Here is an 18936-nt window from a genome sequence, read left to right as displayed (position 1 = left end):
ATCACCAGGTCTTCTTCTTCTGTATATAAGCAGTCAAAGCTGTCTTTGGGAACTTTGAAGAAACAGATTATGATCAGATTGATCATTGATCAAAATGATCAGATTTGGGTCCCTTAAGGCCGACCCATGCACACAAACACACACACGTGTGTGTGTAATTTTTTTCTTTTATGAGTTAGTTGTCTATTCTTTCATATCTATTAGTAACTTGCTCTGCTAATAGTAACATATTCTTTCTATCTTGAGGAGAAGAGTGCTTTAGAATCTTTTATTGATCTTCAAGTGGAATACCTCTTGATTGAGGAGTGGATTCCAAAAAAGAAACTCCAGGAATACAAGCAAAGTAGATAATTTTTTAAAATGGGATTTACGGGGCACGTGGTTGGCTCAGTCGGTTAAGCATCTTCCTTTGGCTCAGGTCATGATCTCAGGGTCATGGGACTGAGCCCTGCATTGGACTCCCTGCTCAGCGGGGAGTCTGCTTGTTTCTCTCCTTCTGCCCCTCCCCCTGCTTGTGCTCTCCATGTCTATCTCTTAAAAAAAAAAAAAAGGAAAAAAATGGGATTTATGTAGTATTTTGAAACATAAATTACTGTTGTTTTGAATGTATTACAAATGCATGTTATGATTTAACATTACATTAATGAGGTTTCTTTCTTTTTCCTTCCTTCCTTCCTTCCTTCCTTCCTTTCTCCCAGTAGATAGAGAAGCTGATGTTAGGTGCTCAAGTGAGAGATGGAGAATTTTCAGGATCTCAAACTATAAAACTGGCAATGTTGATGTTACCATTGATGAATTCAAACAACATTTGATAAGTGACCAGGCACAGTCCTAGGTGAGGGTGGAGAAAGGAACAAGACCTCTGCAGTAATTCATTTCAGTGAGAGACATAAATAAGCAGGTAATTGCAATGTAATGTGATTAAGTCTTCTTAATTGTTGAGGGAAAGGATAATGCTTTATGGCGTTCACGTTTTCTGTGTAGTTTATTATACAGTTGTTCTTTGGATACTGGCTCCTCCAGATATAATATTCCTTTACTAACCAGAATATTTGATTAATCAAATTGTTCAATTCCCTGACCATACCTGAGTAACAGTTTATTTTATAGGTCACGATCATATCATTAAAAAAAAAAAAAAACCCTCAATATTTACAACAGGGGAAAACTGTGCAATCATTCTTTTCTATAGTTAATGGCTAATTTATTTTATCTCACTTTAGCATTTTACGATCCTTTTCAATTTCCAGGAATTTAGAGGCCCCTTCTGACTTTAGAACAGAGTAAAGAGGGTTTATTTCTATGTGGTACTGATTTTTTCACATAGGTGGTGGCAAAACTTTACTAAAATAAAAAGAACAAAGGTCACTAATAGATTCCTGTAAGTATTTAGCTGGAAGAATGAGACACAGTAGGTATGGATTAAAACAATATCAGCAAAAATCAGTTACGGTAATAAAATGACCCAAATCACAATTCGTAATGAAGTAGTGGGTATTTCTTTACCTGATAATGAAATGATCTCCCCAAAATTTAAGATTCACAACTCTGAGTAAACACACCATTAGGAATGCTGTCAACATTGGGCTTTTAAAAAATCATTAAAATGTTACTAACATCTTATTTGCAGGTGTCCTTCAAGAATACTTCTCGTCCCTCTGCCTTCTCATTCCTCAGAAAGTTAGAAACATAGTCCCGTCCTCTGGTAGTGGACCCCCAGTCAGTGACTCTGATTTACAACATGCGGCTTAAATGCTTGTTTTTAACTCCCTGGGGATATTGGCCCCTAAGCCCTTTCCTCAAATACACCGTCTCTTTCTTTCTGCCTGATTACTTTCTCCTTCTCAAGCTGGATTTGGGGCGGATTCCGTCTGCAGACTACAATGGGACAGTCCAGCACGTCGCCCCGACAGCTGTCTGTCTTTCCTCAGCTCCGCGGATTCCTATTTTGCAGCTTTAGGGATGGCGCACTAAACTTGAGTTTGAAACAAAACTTTTCCCCAGGTGGTGGGGCTCCCGCTCCGGTGCTGATGCAGATGCCGCAGCATCCAAGAGCGCGGAGCCTGGTCTCTCCTGGTCCGGCTCTGGGCTCCTGGCAAAGGGGGCGGAGAAGAGAGAGGAGAGGGCGGGGGTTGGGGGCGGAGGTCACCCGCGCTCTCCATCCCGCCCAGGGGTGCTGGGCGACTGGAGGAGCCCAGCGCGCCCGCAGGTTCGAGCTGGGAGAGCGCGCGGAGGGACGCGCGGCTGGGCCCAGCGGAGCCCGAGCGGGAGCGGGGGCGCGGCGCTGAGCTGCGCCGGAGGAGCCCGCGTTGGCGGCGGAGCGGAGCCCGGAGCACGATGGCACTCGGAACGGGGCGCCCTTCTCCCCGGACAGCCCTGCAGGCGGCCGGGGATGCCAAGGTAACCAGCCCTCCAGCGGCTGCTTTCCCACGGGTAGGTCTCGGGATGCTCCACCCCACCGAGGTGGAATCTCCCCGGCCGCACTGGAGGGCACCTTAGTCTGAGCTTGGCAAGTTTGGACCAGATGCCCGAGCTGGGGAGCTAGTTCTGCTGACCCGAACGGATTCTGAGCTGCGCGCGTAGGGAGCGTGTAGAAAGGCTCCCCGGGGAGGGAATTGGACCGTGGAGAGATCCCTGCCGGTCCGGTGGTTTCCGGCCGGCGACTCTGGGAGTCCCGCACCCGGGCCAGCGCAGGCCTTTGGCGCCCCCCAGAGAAGGGGGGAACTCGGCCCCGGGGCGTTTGAGCAATAGCAGAAAGTTTCAGCAAGTTAGGTTTGGGAAGGATGTTGCAAGCAGAGGCTTAGAGGGGCCATGGGACAGTAAGGGCGAACTCTGCGCTCTAAGACTCGGAGCAGGAGCCGTCCTCGGGCAGCCCGGGCGGCTCCACTCCGGCCCGGCCCAGGAAAGGCTGGCTCGGTAATTCCCAGCCTCCCGGAAAGCTGCTCCGGGGAAACCTCAATCGAATTAGCTCGAGGCGTGTGGCAGTGGTCGTGGGTATGGAGAGTCTGTGACTCAGGCCTCAACACACCCCGGAGAGAACGATAAACGAACACAAGTGAATACTTCGTGTGAGACGTTGCTACCCTGCAGCTGTGACTTGGTCAACAGCGTATAAGCAGATGTCGCGGGGAGGGCAACGAACTGCCTCCTTATTATCGCGAGCCGGGATTTCTGCACCGGTGCTCGTGCTCGCTGGACCGGAGACGCTTCTTAGAGACTCACCCCTCCACCTTCCGTGGGTCCTACAGGCGTGTGGTTTGTTGAAATTTGATCTAAATCGAACGGTTTTAGAACGTATTGAGAGAAGCCCCATTTAACATCAGTGAGTTTGCTGGTCCACTCTTGTCCTCTTGAAGAAGATTGTCTCATCTTCCTGACAAACAGGTGGCTCACTTAAAGAACAATCCGCAGTTTGGGGACAAAGCCCATCCAAGAAAAAAGTGGAAACTCTAAATGTCACCTCGTTATTTAAATAGACGAGTATGCTTAAAAAAAAAACTTCATGGGGTTTAAATCGAATCTTAGTAGGGATTTTGTCAACTTTATAAGTTTTAAGGTGCCTGTGAGGCGTCAGGGGGAGATTTTGGGGGTACCCATTTGCAGAGGAGCCACAGAGTGAACCGAAGGGGTCTCAATTTTGGCAGCTTCTTTACCTTGGAAGTGAAATGTGGAAAGGCAGGCAGATGTGTGCTGCTGTGGTATGATGCAACCTTGCTTATGATAGGCCAGATGTATCTGAGTCCCACCACGGGGTGCTGGGGCGCGTCAGTCTTAAAAGCCAGATGAGCAGTTTATGCTGTGCTCACACTTCCTCTGTCTTTATGCTACAGATGTCCGGACTGCAAGCCTGCACTGTGCTGAGAGAGAGATGACTTGAGTGGCCAGCATTTTTTTTTTTTTTTTTAATCTCCACAACAATGTCTATGAACAATTCCAAACAGCCAGTATCTCCTGCAGCTGGGCTCCTTTCCAATACAACTTGCCAGACGGACAACCGGTTTTCGGTATTTTTTTCAATCATCTTCATGACAGTGGGAATTTTATCAAACAGCCTTGCCATTGCTATTCTCATGAAGGCCTATCAAAGATTTAGACAGAAGTCCAAGGCATCATTTCTACTTTTGGCCAGTGCCCTGGTAATCACAGACTTCTTTGGCCACCTCATCAATGGAGCTATAGCAGTCTTTGTGTACGCTTCTGATAAAGACTGGATCCGCTTTGATCAGTCGAACATCCTTTGCAGTATTTTTGGTATCTGCATGGTATTCTCTGGTCTATGTCCGCTTTTTCTAGGCAGTGTGATGGCCATTGAGCGATGTATTGGAGTCACCAAGCCAATATTTCATTCAACGAAAATCACATCCAAACATGTGAAAATGATGTTGAGTGGAGTGTGCTTGTTTGCTGTTTTCATAGCTTTGCTACCCATCCTTGGGCATCGAAACTATAAAATTCAAGCTTCGAGGACCTGGTGTTTCTACAAAACAGAGCACATCAAAGACTGGGAAGATAGGTTTTACCTTCTACTCTTTTCTTTTCTGGGGCTCTTAGCCCTTGGCGTTTCATTCTTGTGCAATGCCATCACAGGAATTACACTTTTAAGAGTTAAATTTAAAAGTCAGCAGCACAGACAAGGCAGGTCTCATCATTTTGAAATGGTCATCCAGCTCCTGGCTATTATGTGTGTCTCCTGCATTTGCTGGAGTCCATTTCTGGTAAGAGCCTAACATTTTGACAATTTCTGCTTTCTTTTGTTTTTCCCTGTTGAATATGAGGTTTGTTGTTTTTCTCAAAGTTGTGGTCTTGAGGCAGCACTGTTCAGTCTTTTAAATGCTGGAGTTTACTCCTACTCAAAACTTACTTTAACACCCAGCTCTGGCTCAGGATTAAGCTATTTATGGTACACATGGTTATTTTCCTACAAGTCCTGAGTTGAAAGAAATGTCTTGCTAAACAGTTCTAACTATAGTGTAACCTGCTTGCAGAAGAAGATAAAGTAATTTTAACAGAGCAACATAGTTTTAATATACTTAATAGGATTAGTGTCAAAATGTGAAAAAAACCGATCAACTATAATACAGTATTGTAATGGACTCAACGTAAGTCTTAGTAGAAAGTCACACAGACTTTTAATTTATCTAAAAGGCATATTAGCTCCTGGGTTCTTCTAAACACACAGGACTAGGTCTTGGCTTACAAAGGGAGGTGATGAGTTGAGATAGTTGGATAGTTGAGGTGATCTCTATGGATAGGTTAGGTGAAGAAATCACTAGTTCACCAACCCAAGAACAATGCTCATAGTTCAGGGAGAGGTGTGATTGGTAGGAAAACCAGGGATCATTCCATTCCTTTAAGAAAAAAAAATTTTAAATGTAGCCAGTAGCTATGTTTGATTTTTATTTGGAAATGAAAACTGAGGTTAAGGAATTAACAACAAACATCAGTCATTTATAGTATCTTCCAGATAGAAGAAAAAAATACTTATGATTTTTAAGTATGGCCATAACTCCCTTCATCATTTTACTTTATGATGGAAAGAGTAACAACATGCCATGAATTAGAAAAAAATCCTCCGTACACAGCTAGTGATGGCCGTAAAGATGATTTTCATTCCTTTTTCGGTACTGGTGAACAAATGGGCTAGAGATAGTAATACAGGGGAGCCACAGGTAGGGGAGATGAAGGTAGATGGAATGCATCCCTTACCTGGTCCTATAAAGGTGCTTGTTACTGATGCAGTTTTCCTAACCCCTAGCAGGCCCATGTCTAAACATTGTTGCCAGTGGAGTTTTAATAAACAATCTTGATGATCCTGATGCACAAGAAAGTTTGTGAGACCTGCTGTTGCAGACAGATCCCCTGACAGCTGATTTTATTTTACAAAGGATTTCTACTTTTTGAAGATTTCTTTATTTATATTATGTCCTCACAGTCTCAGTTTAGCTTTCTTGAATTATCTTGAATTGGTCCTCGGAGCCCAAGCCCAGGGAGGCTAGGTTGGGTCTGTCAGTGGTAAGTCAACCTTTTGAGACCTGCCTGTTATCATTTTAGTAGGCCTGAGGTGAAACCAAGCCAGGATTTGATCTGTGCTCATAGTCTAGTTATTTGAATCTGAAGCAGTTCTGTTAATACTTGGAATCACTTCAGCGTTCATTCTTGAAGTTTAATTTATGCCACTTGACAAAGGGGATTCCCTTCAAAGAAGACTCCTTTTTCCCCCTTAAACTTCGAAATAGAGCAGCTTTTCCAAAATCAGAGTAGCACTGTGAGTGTGAGTAGCACTGAAATTAATTGAGGGTTGGAAAGAGAATATGAGGAAGGTGAGAAAAGAGGTACCTGAAAATAGTTAAAGAAACATTTTAAATGAAGTCGTAGCTCTGGAGACAACCTGTAAACAATGGGATACGGTGTGCAAGGAGAGACAGGTGGTCAGGGCAACCAAGGTGATCACTGGTGCTTTCGTTTCTGTTTGTTCTCAGTCACCTTTAAAATTCTGCTTAGTTATGGCTTTTGACTGAGAAAGAGGGGTGACAGATAGGTTGACTGCTGTGAGACTGTGGAAGGTAGCAAGATTTCATGCTCATCATGGATATTTTGAATTTATGTTTTTCTCTAATTTCTCTTCCTGAATTTTTGGTTTCCTTCACTGTTGAAAATAGATATGACAATTTAGTTCCTATTTTGAACATATTTCTACTGGGAGCACAGTTTTATTTTTGTGCAACATTTTCCAGGTCTATGTTCTGTTTATGAATTATCAACACACCTATGACACCAGTGGATCAATATTTCTAAAATGCCTCTTAGCGTAAGAATTATTTCTCTGTTAGATGCATAATGGATATGCCACCGACACTTGCTGATGGATTGATATTTTATTTGAAGCATTCTTTGCATTCTTGGTTTCTCTTGTGAAGACTTAGGTCTTTAAAGCAAATTCTGACTAAAAGATTTATAACTTCTGTGGTCTGGACACACGTGCCTTTGTCATTAGGGTAAGGCCACCAGTCAGCTCTAAATGGAACCCTAGTTAAAAAAAAAAACTCAGGTTTGGGAACGCCAAATAACACCCAGTGCTAGCATCTCATTTGAAACATTTCTCCATTTTTTCCTTTAATGCTTAGGAAAAATTGCATGGGTGTTAATGACTGAGCCATCACTCTCTACCCTATATTTTTAAAAACTAAGAAGTTTTAAAAATATCTCTGAAATCAAGCTTCTGGATTCCCATAGTTGTCCTGTAATATTGATAGCTTTCCCCCACTTTACATCATGTGCCCTCTTTCTTTGACTGATGAATATAAATTGTTGGATTTATAATCTGGTTGAACATTTGTGCCCAATTTTTGACCTGTTTTCACTGTCAGTTTCAAGCCTCAAACTGGAATAAAGTTACAGGTGCACACACGAAATGGAGCAGACAAATAATGCAGATGACAGTGGTTGTGCTTCTTAAGATTCATTGTGTTGAAACTTGGCAATAGAGGCATAATTTCTAAAACTATTTAAATTTGTAACCGATGACAAAGGGAATGCTTTATTAGTTTCAATGATCTAGTTCAACCAATACACAGGTGAGATGATCATGTTGTTTGAGTTTTCTCTTCCTCTATTTAGTAGACTTTATTTTTTCTTGAGTAGTTTTAGGTTTACAGAGAAATGAGTGACAAGCACAGATTTTACATTTACATTCTCTCATGTTCCCCCGACCTCTTTGTTACCCTTCCTTATTAGTAAGTCCTGCTTTGGTGTGGTACATTTATCACAATTCATGCCCCATTCTTACTGACTTAAGTCTGTAGTGTTTTTCCATAATGTTGTACATTGTGTGAGCTTGGATAAATGAATATGGACATGTGTCCATCATTGGAGTATCATACAGAATAATTTCATTGCCCTAAAAATCCCCTGTGGTGTTTTAAAAAAATTTTTAAAATATAATGTGTTACTTTTCCAAAGGAGGAAATCTGTGTTTTCAGGAATTAAGATTTAGAAATGTAGTACAAATGTAATATTAATTTAAACTATAGCTCAATAAAATTTAAACTTTTACAATATCTGGATTTTATAGTTTTAAACCTGGGGACTCATATAAATTCATCCAATTATAATCCCAACTGAAAAATACAGGAAACTACAAGGGTCACTGACTAGTTTACAATTTCATTTAGCAACAAATTAATACAATAATCTTTAAGAGACAAATGGCAATTATACAATTGTCTTCTCTGTATCCTAGGTGAGTCACCGTTCCTTAATAAGTAAATCTTGAAGACATTCTTTTGATGTTTCTCGGGTGAGGGGAAAAAAGTCCATTTACCAGCCCTTCAAGTAACATTTGCTTGAAATTATTTTTGTTTTTATACAAGTAATTATTCTTTGTAATGTTCTGTTCTAGAATACGTAACCCTGAAAGAAACTTATTATTATTGCTATGCTTATTTCATCAGTTTAGCAGAGCGATAAATAGTTGTTGACTGGTTGACTGTAACTTACGTAGTATGAATGTCCAGAGATTGCAAATGATTGACCAGAATGTGGATTCTCGGTTTTGTAAGTAAGAGTTTATTAGGCAAATGCTGAAACCAAATGGTAATTTTTAATCTGTTCCCTAAGTCAGCACCTGTAGACACTATTAAACTTCAGCAATCTTTTACTAGAAGGACATACATTTGTTCACTTTTACTTCAGGGGCAGAGGGTAATTTTGATTTGGGAAAAGAAGAGTAAATCCTATGAAAAGTAAATAGATTTCTTATGTAGATGAGTTTATCCAAGAAATGTGTTCCTTTGCATATATAAAATATGAACATGATTTTTAAAAAAGATTATTTACTCCTAATGCTAGTGTTTCTAGCCAGTGTAGTTAAACATTTAGTCACTAAGATGTTTGTCAGCAATAATTTAAAAAGTTGGGTAGCCGATTGAAGTTTGACTCAATTACTACAGGTATTGGCATCAAAATGAACAGGTCTTAGAGGGCTTTGGCAAATGATGAGAGCCTTGCTCTTAGGGAATTTACTCTCCTAAAGGAAGCTACCTTGACTGTGGCTCCCCGCTTTTGGTCACTCTGTGTGCAGTGATGGGTAGATGTGGAGATACAAATCTCTTTCCTACAGCTTAGAACAGTCTCTCAGAAGTCCAGTCATTTATACATTATCAAAATATAAACTGTATTACAGATAGATGTGATTTGATGAACATATTGAGCTACATACAGACCTTTGGAGTTGAATTCCTTTGCGTTTATTATGTCACTCCATGAAAGTGTATGGTGTAAGATTGGTCTAGCAAACGTCAATTAAAAGAGACATTGCTAAGCTGAGAATTTTCGTAAAATTCTGTTGCTTTAGATGTGTATAGTGGTGTGGAATACTTTTGGTATTTTAAGTTAATTTACTCTTGGCAAAACAAGATTTCCTGTTTTTAAGGCAAAAGAGTTATAAAAATGCCCAAAGATACCATAGACATTGGGAGGGCACTTAAAAACATTGCTTGAATGATTCAAAAGTAAATGAATCAGAAACATGTGGATTAGATTTATACCCTCTTGGATATAAAAATCTTCTGGCTTAATGTGTCTTGAGGTTTTTATTAAGCTCCAAAACATTTAAAGAACAATTCAAGATGTTAATGTGCCCAGAATCTCTCAAGGTTGCCAGTTTTAACTTTGTTTAGTTTTTCTTACTTATTTGACAGACAGAGAGAGAGAGAGAGAGCGAGCGAGCGCACAGGCAGGGGGAGCAGCACAGGGAGAGGGAGAAGCAGGCTTCTCACTGAGCAGGGAGCCCAACTCGGGGTTTGATCCCAGGATCCCAGGATTATGACGCGAGCCGAAGGCAGATACAGATGGCCTGACTGAGCCATCCAGGCGCTCCAACTTTGTTTAGCCTTATTCTTAAAGGAGGTATATAAATTAACTTCCATTGTACTTGTTTTGGAAGGCATTTCTAGCCACACCAAATTTTACCTGGTACATCAATGCCATTTTTCTACATTTAGAGAAGACTTCACCCAATAGGGAAAATGCTCTTTTCACATTTGCAAGTATTACTTTTCAAAGCTTGTATAAACCTGTCTTTCTGTCCATCCTCCCCTGAGTGTAAGGATGGTAATGCCGCAGAAGAGTGGGTACAATTGTGGTTTCATACAGACAGGAAGGCTGTTTTTTCTCACTCCTCCTGATGGTAGAACACCAACATGGAATGGCTGTAGCGTGATGATGAGGAGACAGAGTCAATTGAGTAACATAAAAGGATTTATTTTAGATTTTGGGCACAGTTCCAAATCTAGCCTTCTCTTGAAGATGCTATAATTATTCAAGTACAGGCAGGGAGATAGGGTCCCAGCCCAACCACCTCTTGGCTGTAACAGGGAGTGACTCTAAGCCAATTTTTTACAATTGTGAACGGATTATAATACTACAACTTACCTAAAAGTACTATCAGAAAAAATGATCTGACCTCCCTACATCTCATAATACAGTGGGTGGCCGGTAGTAAATCTAAAATCCAACATCCTCAAAAAGTCTATTGCTTTTACCACTACCCACCATCTCAATTAGAAAATCAGTCATCTGTGTTTAGTCAGGTGTTTAACGTGTCCTCCTCTATTAAGAAGGTTTGGTTGCTGTTGAAAGGAGCAGAGGGAGCTTGAAGCTTCAGAAAACTTTTCTTGGACATTTCCACCCGAAGTTTCAGGTTACCCTTCCTTATTTCGCTGTCACTCGCCAGTAATAAAGATGTTGTCTGCTGATCTGCATAATTTGAATTCAAATACTCCAAATTTTATAATGATAATCATTCATAAGGTATTAATCTATAAATTAAGGGATCAGGTTAAAATTAGCTCCCAGTTATTGAGACTGTTACATACACTGCGCTATGCTTGGTTGTGAGTAGTTCCCAGGGAGTGAGATAAAGCTCTTCCCTCAAAGAGCTTGTAACTTAGTGGAAGTGAAAGGCATACCCTGCCTGAGAGCTAAAAAGAATCCCATTTATTCCACCTCCCGGCTCTGTGACCATAACCACTCTGTGCCTGTCTCTTCTTATGTAAGATAAGTATTGTAATGCTTCATTGGGTTGTTGGGAGGACTGAATAAATTCATATATGTAAGTTAAAATAGTGCCTGATGTAGTATCGTATGCGTCAGTGATTATACATTATCATCTTTGTCACTGTTACTATTAAATATTACTCCTGCCAGACAATACCTTTGTCAATGAGACAATTGAAGGCACTTTTTAATTAGTTATTAAAGGAGTAATGGATGCTCTAGTAGATGGCAGTCCCTTCTGATTTGGTGGCCCACAATTATTACTTGTCTATAGGTTTGACAAATATTTATTGAGCATCCTACTATTGTGCAAGGCAGAGTTTTAGATACTACAGTAACAATCACTGATTTAAGTGTTCACAATATCTATGCTGTAAGAAACGATACTCATAGAAGACAAGGGAAGGCATGTGTAGGAGATTGAAATACGAAGATATTTGATTACATTTATGTTATAAGAGAATAACAGGTATTCTTTTGTGAATATATGTGGATGAGATGACTTTTGATAACATAAAAGTGAAAAATTTCTATAGTACCTTATTTAGGAGGAAAAATTACTGGAAATAAATGGGATCCTAAGTGAAGTAATATAAAAACCAAGAGTAAAGAGATAATAATGTATATAATTTCTAGAGATACAAAAATGTACGAATAAGAGACTTAGTATTTAGAACAGACTTTTACCATATCAGAACACAGCAGGTCATGATAAATTAATATTAAAAGCTAGGAGAATTTTCAAATAATGACACATGAGTTGCAGAAAAATTAAATCATAAGATAATTTAATAATTCAAATCAGTATTTTGTCTGTCTGTTGGTAAGAAAAGTGACTCAGGATATAGAAGAGAAATAAATGTGGGTGAAATGAAGAATTACAAGAACCACCAAGTCTTTCCAAGAATTTATTTAAGAAAGTGTTGGAAAGGACTGAAAATAGAGAAAAACAGATTACCATGAACATTGATAATAGAAATGAAGAAAATAAAATCACTTATGCTTAGATGTACTTGCTAATTTACTCATTGATTTAGTTATTTGGCAGATTTCTGCTGGGTAGAACATTTGGTGTTTCTCTAGGTGGACAGTGAAGCAGAGACAGAGTCTTGACCTGGGAAAATATTCCTGAGGCACCTTCTAGCAATCATCGTTTTTAGCTTCTTCATTTTATCCATGGTCTTTGCACTCCTCTCCGACCTCTAATTCATACTCTTCCTTCTCTTTCTACTTTTATTTTTTAAATTTTAATTTTTTAAAAAATTTTTGAGAGAAGGAGAGAGCAAGAGGAGGGCAGAGGGAGAGGAAAAGAAGACTTTTAAGTGAGCTCCATCTCGCAGCCCTGAGATCATAGCTTGAGCCGAAATTAAGAGTGGATACTTAACCAACTGAACCATCCAGGCGCCCCTCTCTTTCCACTTTTAATGTGGAATAAATATAACTGTTTGCATATTTTGGCCTTGTCTGGGAGCAGGGCAAAGTGTTAACTGCTGTATGAATTTCTTTGGTAAATAGTGGGGGAAAACAAGGAAAATAAAACCCACAGGAATGCCCAGGAAGGACTGGGAGACATCCAGGAGTGGAGAGCAGGGAGGAGCGGGAACAAGGCAAGGACGGAAGTGGAAAGCAGGAAGCCAGGTGTAGGAGTAACACGTGAGGAGAGAGACACTCCTGTGTCCTAGGAACTCCACTGGAAAGGAAGGCCTCTCTTTATTTCCACAGGTATCTTTTCCTTATTAAGGAACATTAAATTTTGTGTATCCTGTCCTCTCGAGCTACTTTACAAAACACAATGTTTTCTCTAAGTAGAAAATTGTATTGTAAAAAAGATACAGTAAACTACACATTCAAATTGGGAAAAATATCTTCCAAATCCCACTCTCTGGAGATAACCACTATTAGCATTCTGAGTGCATACTTTTACTCATCTGATAGGGAAAATATATTGGTTTAATTTCTTTGATTAATAGAACAAACGTTTTTTTTCTTATATAATTAGGCATTATCTTCTTTTTTTGTGAATATGTAGGTTTTTTGTAAATGATTTTCAAGAACTCTTTGGATAACAAAGAACAGATAATGCTAATATATAAAAACAGCTATAAAATCAGTTGTTCTAAAAGCAATTATTTTTCCATGTTCATCATTAGCCTTTTTATTTAGTATTTTAATTTATAAAAGTAGTGAATGAATCAATAAGTTTTTTTGTGGTTACTGCTTTCATGTACAGAAATTCTTTTCTCAGGCTGAGATGATATTGGTATTCCTCTCTTTTTGCCTAGCACTTTTGCTTTTTCATTTTTTGTATTTATGTTTTTAATACATTTATAGTTTATTTTGTTTGCAAGTTAATAATACGAATTTTCTTTTGAATGGTTAGCTAGCTGGCCCAAAATAGTTTATCAAATGATCTTTCTGTAACTTTGTATGTATGAAATTGTTAAGTGTGTTTGGCTCCTTCTGGACCTTTTTTTTTCTTTTTTAAAGATTTTATTTATTTATTTGACAGACAGAGATCACAAGTAGGCAGAGAGGCGAGGAAGCAGGCTCCCGCTGGCAGAGAGCCCGATGCAGGGCTCAATCCCAGGACTCTTGAGATCATGACCTGAGCCAAAGGCAGAGGCTTTAACCCACTGAGCCACCCAGGCACCTCTCTTTCTGGACCTTTTATTTCACCCTACTGATCTGTCTTTAACTTTATGTACAACTACCATCTTCTTCACATTTTATTTAGACGTGCCTCAGTCTATCAGTTACAATGTAGAGTGTTCCCTTTCATGCCTATCATGCTTTCCCATAATTGAAATCATTTTTTTGAGTAATAATTTATTTTTATTGTGACAAAATTCACACAACATAAAATTTGTGATTTAACCATTTTAAAGGGTACAATTCCATGACGCTTTTTACATTCAAAATGTTGTGTAACCATCACCACTATCTTGTCTAGAACATTTTCATCATCCTAAAAGGAAACCCCACACCCATTAAGCAATCATCCCCCATTCCCTGCTTCCCACTCCCTGAGGTCCCTGGCAACTACTAGTCTCTTGTCTTTATGGATTTGCTTATGTTGGATATTTCATATAAATGGAATCTTAAAATATGTGGCATTTTGTGTTTGGCTTCTTTCACTTAACATAATGTTTTCAGGGTTCATGTATGTAGTGGTATGTATCCGTACATCATTCTTTTTTTTTGTAGTTGAATAATATTCATTTCTATGGATACAGCTCCTTTTGTTTATATACTCATTAGTTGTTGGATATTTGGGTTGTTTCCACCTTTGGCTATTGTGAAAAGTGCTGCTATGAACATTTGTATACAAAGTTTTGTTCTAACACTGTTTTCAATTCTTGTGGGTGTATAACTAGGAGTGAAGTTTGCTGGGTCACATAGTAATATTATGTTTAGCTTTTTGTGGTAACACCAATCTGCTTTCCATAATGGCTGCACCATTATACCTTCCAATCAGCAATGTATGAGGGTTCCAATATCTATTTATTTTTGCCAACACTTGTTATTTTCTTCTGGAACATTTTTTTGTATTATGACTGTTTCAGTGGATATCCAGTGGTAGTTCATTATAGTTTTGATTTGCATTTCCTTTCTGATTAATGATATTGAGCATTTGTGTATTTTGCAGGGAAGTCTTTTGTGCGTATTTTTATATCTAAAAAAGTTATATGGGTCTATAATTTCCTTCTTTTATTGTATTCTGCTTTTAATATTAGAATTGTGCTACTTTAAAAAAAACAGGGAAATTCTATCTCTCTGTACTTCAGTAATTTAAATAATGTGGATGTGAACTGTTTTGTGATGATTTGGCATCATTTCAGTGTTTTTTGATAGAGCTTCAGAGGTTTATTTTTTCTTTCTTTCAAGATTTTATTTATATTCAAGTTAGTTCACATATTGTGCAGTATTAGTTTCAGGAGTAGAATTTAGTGATTCATCAGTTGCCTTTAACACCCAGTGCTCATTCCATCTAGTGCCCTCCTTAATGCCCTTCACCCAAATACCCCATCCCCCTTACACTTCCCCTCCAGCAACCCCCAGTTTGTTCCTTATATTTAAGAGTCTCTTATGGTTTGCCTCTTTCCCTGTCTTTATCTTATTTGATTTTTCCTTCCTTTCCGCTATGTTCCTCTGTTTTGTTTCTTAAATTTCACAAATGAGTGAAATCATATGGTGTCTGTCTTTCTCTGACATATTTTGCTTAGTGATATACTCTGGTTGCTTAGTTGATATACTCTAGTTCCATCCATGTCATTGCAAATGGCAAGATTTCATTCTTTTTGATTGTTGTATAATATTCCACCACATATTCCATTATATATATATATACACACCACATCTTCTTTATTCGTTCGTCAATTGAGGAGTTTGGGCTCTTTCCATGTTTTGGCTATTGTGGATAGTGCTGCTACAAACATTGGGGTACATGTGCCTCAGGGTTTTATTTTCTGATTTTTGGTTTGAGTTTTCTACTTTGTCTTGAGCCAACATTGATATTTTAGTATAATTTAACCAATTTCATTGAGAGTATGAATTTAGTAGCACATTTTTGTACTGGGAATTTATAATTAAAGATATTATTACTTATTTATTTATATTTATCATGCATATAAAATAAGTATACATTTATATCTGTTTATTTTATCAATATTTTTATAATATTTGCATTTTTTCTTTTTAAATTAGCATTTTTAGAGGGCTGTCTGGTTTAACCCACCAAGCCACCCAGGTGCCCCAAGAGCTGTCTTGTTTAATAGTTTAAAGATTTCTTATACCAACTTGTAAATCTTAATGTTTTCAAATTAGTTAACTTCTTACTATAAGATTCTTTAAATGCTTCTTGGGCATTTGAAAACAATCTATGTTCTTTTTCTTTAAGTGATAAAGTTCAATACATAGGCATTGAATCAAGATTATTGTTTATACAATTCTATTTTCTTAAGATAAGCAATTATTATTACAGTAAGAGCAATAGACTTTTTGAATATTCTGGATTTCGTTGTGCGTTTACTATTATTGATGCAGTCTAAGGAACTTTTAGTGCCATTCTTATGATTAGAATACAGCATCATCATAACAGTCAAACAAAATGGGTAGAATTTTTTTTCCCTTCTCTGTCATACCCCCATACCTCTTGGTTGGGCTCCAGAATTCTGATATTGAAAAAAAAATGTGAGAAGTACATTTTCTTCTTATATTTGGCTACTAGTATTTTGATAGCAGCTTTAGTTTTGCTGATACAGGAAGTATGAAGTTAAACCAGAAGGGAGGCAAGGAATGGAAGAACATGGTTAAATTTGCAGCTTAGAAAGCAGATTGATTCTGATTAGTTCAAGGAATTTGCTCCTGACAACCCTGGTCACCAGCATCTGTAATGGGGCTATCATTCATCCAGTTCTGCTTGAGGTTTCCATTTAGAATTGGCCAACACTGTGCACCAGGAAGAAACTTCGGAGAATGATCCTGCAACCTAGCATGCTCTCTGGGTCTGTTGACACTACAGATGCATTCTTTGGAGAAAAGCTGGACTAGAACTGCATATAGAAAGAAAGAACTGTGTGAATGCCTTCTTACTGCTTATTTCCTAACATAAAAGTTTGTTTCCAAATTGTAACACAAAAGTAGCAGCAGATATGTTTATCATTATGCTTTGTTCATTGGGCATGGAGAATTAGTTTCTGATATAGTTTAATCTTTATGTGCTTTTATAACTACATATTTTTGCCACAGACACTTGCAGTATTTCTCTTGTACACTATTTCTGAATTGAAAAACTACCTGAAATACTGAAAAATTTTTTAAAGTTCCAGAGTCTTTTTTTTTTTTTAAAGATTTTATTTTTATTTATTTGACAGACAGAGATCACAAGTAGGCAGAGAGGCAGGCAGAGAGAGAGGAGGAAGCAGGCTCCCCGCTGAACAGAGAGCCTGATGCGGGTCTGGATTCCAGGACCCTGGGATTATGACCTGAGCTGAAGGCAGAGGCTTTAACCCACTGAACCACCCAGGCGCCCCAGTTCCAGAGTGTGAGGGTTTTTTTTGATTGTGTGAGGGGGTTTTGAAATAATTCTAAGTGTGTGATGATTCTTTTCTCTCCTGAAAAGTCCAAAGACAGCTAAGGCAGACTGTTTCTCATTTCAAAGGAGTATGAAGAATTGCTGAGAAAAGACAAAAGAAGAAACATACCAAGCAGTTCTAAATGCATGGCAGTTGGAAGATATCTTAGTTCATCCCTCAAAGCTTATAGCAGGCTGATTTGTGGATACAGGTGCTGAAGCCAGTTTGCTAAATGCTTCCTGGATGTTGGCAAATCCAGTAGTCTCTCTAGGAATAATTTCCTCTGTGTGCTATTGACCTTCTCCTAATTGCATTCTTTAGCTTTATATGTATAAGCTAAATGATAGTAATACAAAGCCATTCTGCTTATTTAGATAGTTTCAGATTGATGTGGATTTCCACATGGTCCATTTAGCACACCATTTATATTTGGCCAGAAAGATGAATGGATAAACTCTTTTACCTATATTGGCGCCCTTGTCTCCAACACTTTCCCGCCCCCCTGCCGTGTATGAATTAACTTTAGGATGTAAGCCATAGTGTTGGTGCTATCCTTCTTTTGAATTTCTTGGTTTGTTTTATATGGTTGCCAAAATCTCAAGTTCAAACTCGCCTGACTTGCGCAAGGATTATTTATCTGCAGAAGAGTATAAAAGGGCAACCAAGCAGTCAATTAAAAATCATGCCTCACAGTGAATTCTGAGGGATGCCCTGTGTATTCAGGTACTGAGCAAAATAATAGAACCCAAAGAGTCCTGAGGAGTTTCTGCTCCCCTCCCTTCCCTACCCCCTTCCCTGGTCAGGCCAAAACACTAAAAAACGTTTTAGCTTGAAAGAGGGAGATCTCTACTTTGGAACGACCTTCATTTTTCCTGTCTACTGAAGGCCCCTCTTTGTGGTGGATGGAGGAACAAATGCAGCCTTAGGCCTTCCTGCTCAGTGACAGACCTGCTGTCCCACCCAGCCTGAGGAGGGGAGGGAGGGATGAATGTGCTGTGGCTTTAGTAATAGGTACACACTGTTCATTGAATAATGTTTTATAATTAAAGTCAGAATGTTCATATATAAAGGCTAATTGAGTAACTGAGTATTTTTCCTTCCAAACTGGCTTGAAAAAGGCTGTTTCATAAAAAAACTGCCAAAGTTACATAGTTTAGCATAAAGTGTAGTCAAATGTGTGTGTGCCTGGTGGCTAAAATGATCTCTGTAGGAATATGTTACTGTAGCACATTACACTGATTCAAATCTGATTTTCTTTTTATTAGAGGAATTATAATTCTGAAATTCATTGTTTTGTTTACATTTATAATAATTGTCCCCTTGAGATCCATTCTGATTATTCTAGTCCACATTTGTCTCTCTTTCTATGGATAAAATACAGCATCTAATTCTATATAATCATAAAATTCCCACTGTTTGTTTTGTGATTGTCTAATCTCCTAACTGAATAGGGAGCTCATTAGTGACAGAGTCAATGTCATGTGTTTCTGCTCTGTTTCCTGTGATGTCTGGTATACTTCTTGGAAAGGCTAAAGGAAAATGCAGCTCATCTTTAGAATTCTTTAATCACAAATGAAATTAGTGATGAAACAACATCTTTATAGCTATGGTTATTAAATACGTATCCATGTCACAGAAGGATTTCATTTTTTAAATGTTATTTAAAAAGTGAGTTAAGTTTTGGAAATATAACTATACAACTCTAATTGTGATGATCATTTTATTTTATTTCATTTTATTTTTAAAATATTTTATTTATTTATCTGGCACAGAGATAGAGAGAGAGCTCAAGTAAGCAGAGAGGCAG

The 18936-nt window shown here is 38.6% G+C and overlaps 1 protein-coding gene across 1 annotated transcript in view; it reads left to right on the top strand.

Annotated features, from left to right (window-relative positions):
- Positions 1-1929: 1929 nt before the first annotated feature.
- Positions 1930-18936, top strand: part of PTGFR (prostaglandin F receptor) — a 46309-nt gene continuing 29302 nt past the window's right edge. Inside the window, exons 1-2 of the mRNA XM_032302927.1 lie at positions 1930-2400; positions 3831-4715. Coding sequence (XP_032158818.1) covers positions 3918-4715 — 798 coding nt within the window. The 5' untranslated portion in view covers positions 1930-2400; positions 3831-3917. The remainder of the gene's footprint in view (positions 2401-3830; positions 4716-18936) is intronic.

This window comes from Mustela erminea, chromosome 10 (genome assembly GCF_009829155.1).
Source record: "Mustela erminea isolate mMusErm1 chromosome 10, mMusErm1.Pri, whole genome shotgun sequence".
In the NCBI taxonomy this organism is placed as follows: Eukaryota; Metazoa; Chordata; class Mammalia; order Carnivora; family Mustelidae; genus Mustela; species Mustela erminea.
The sequence above is the reverse complement of the archived record's forward strand: the minus strand, read 5'-3'. Positions and strand labels throughout refer to the sequence as shown.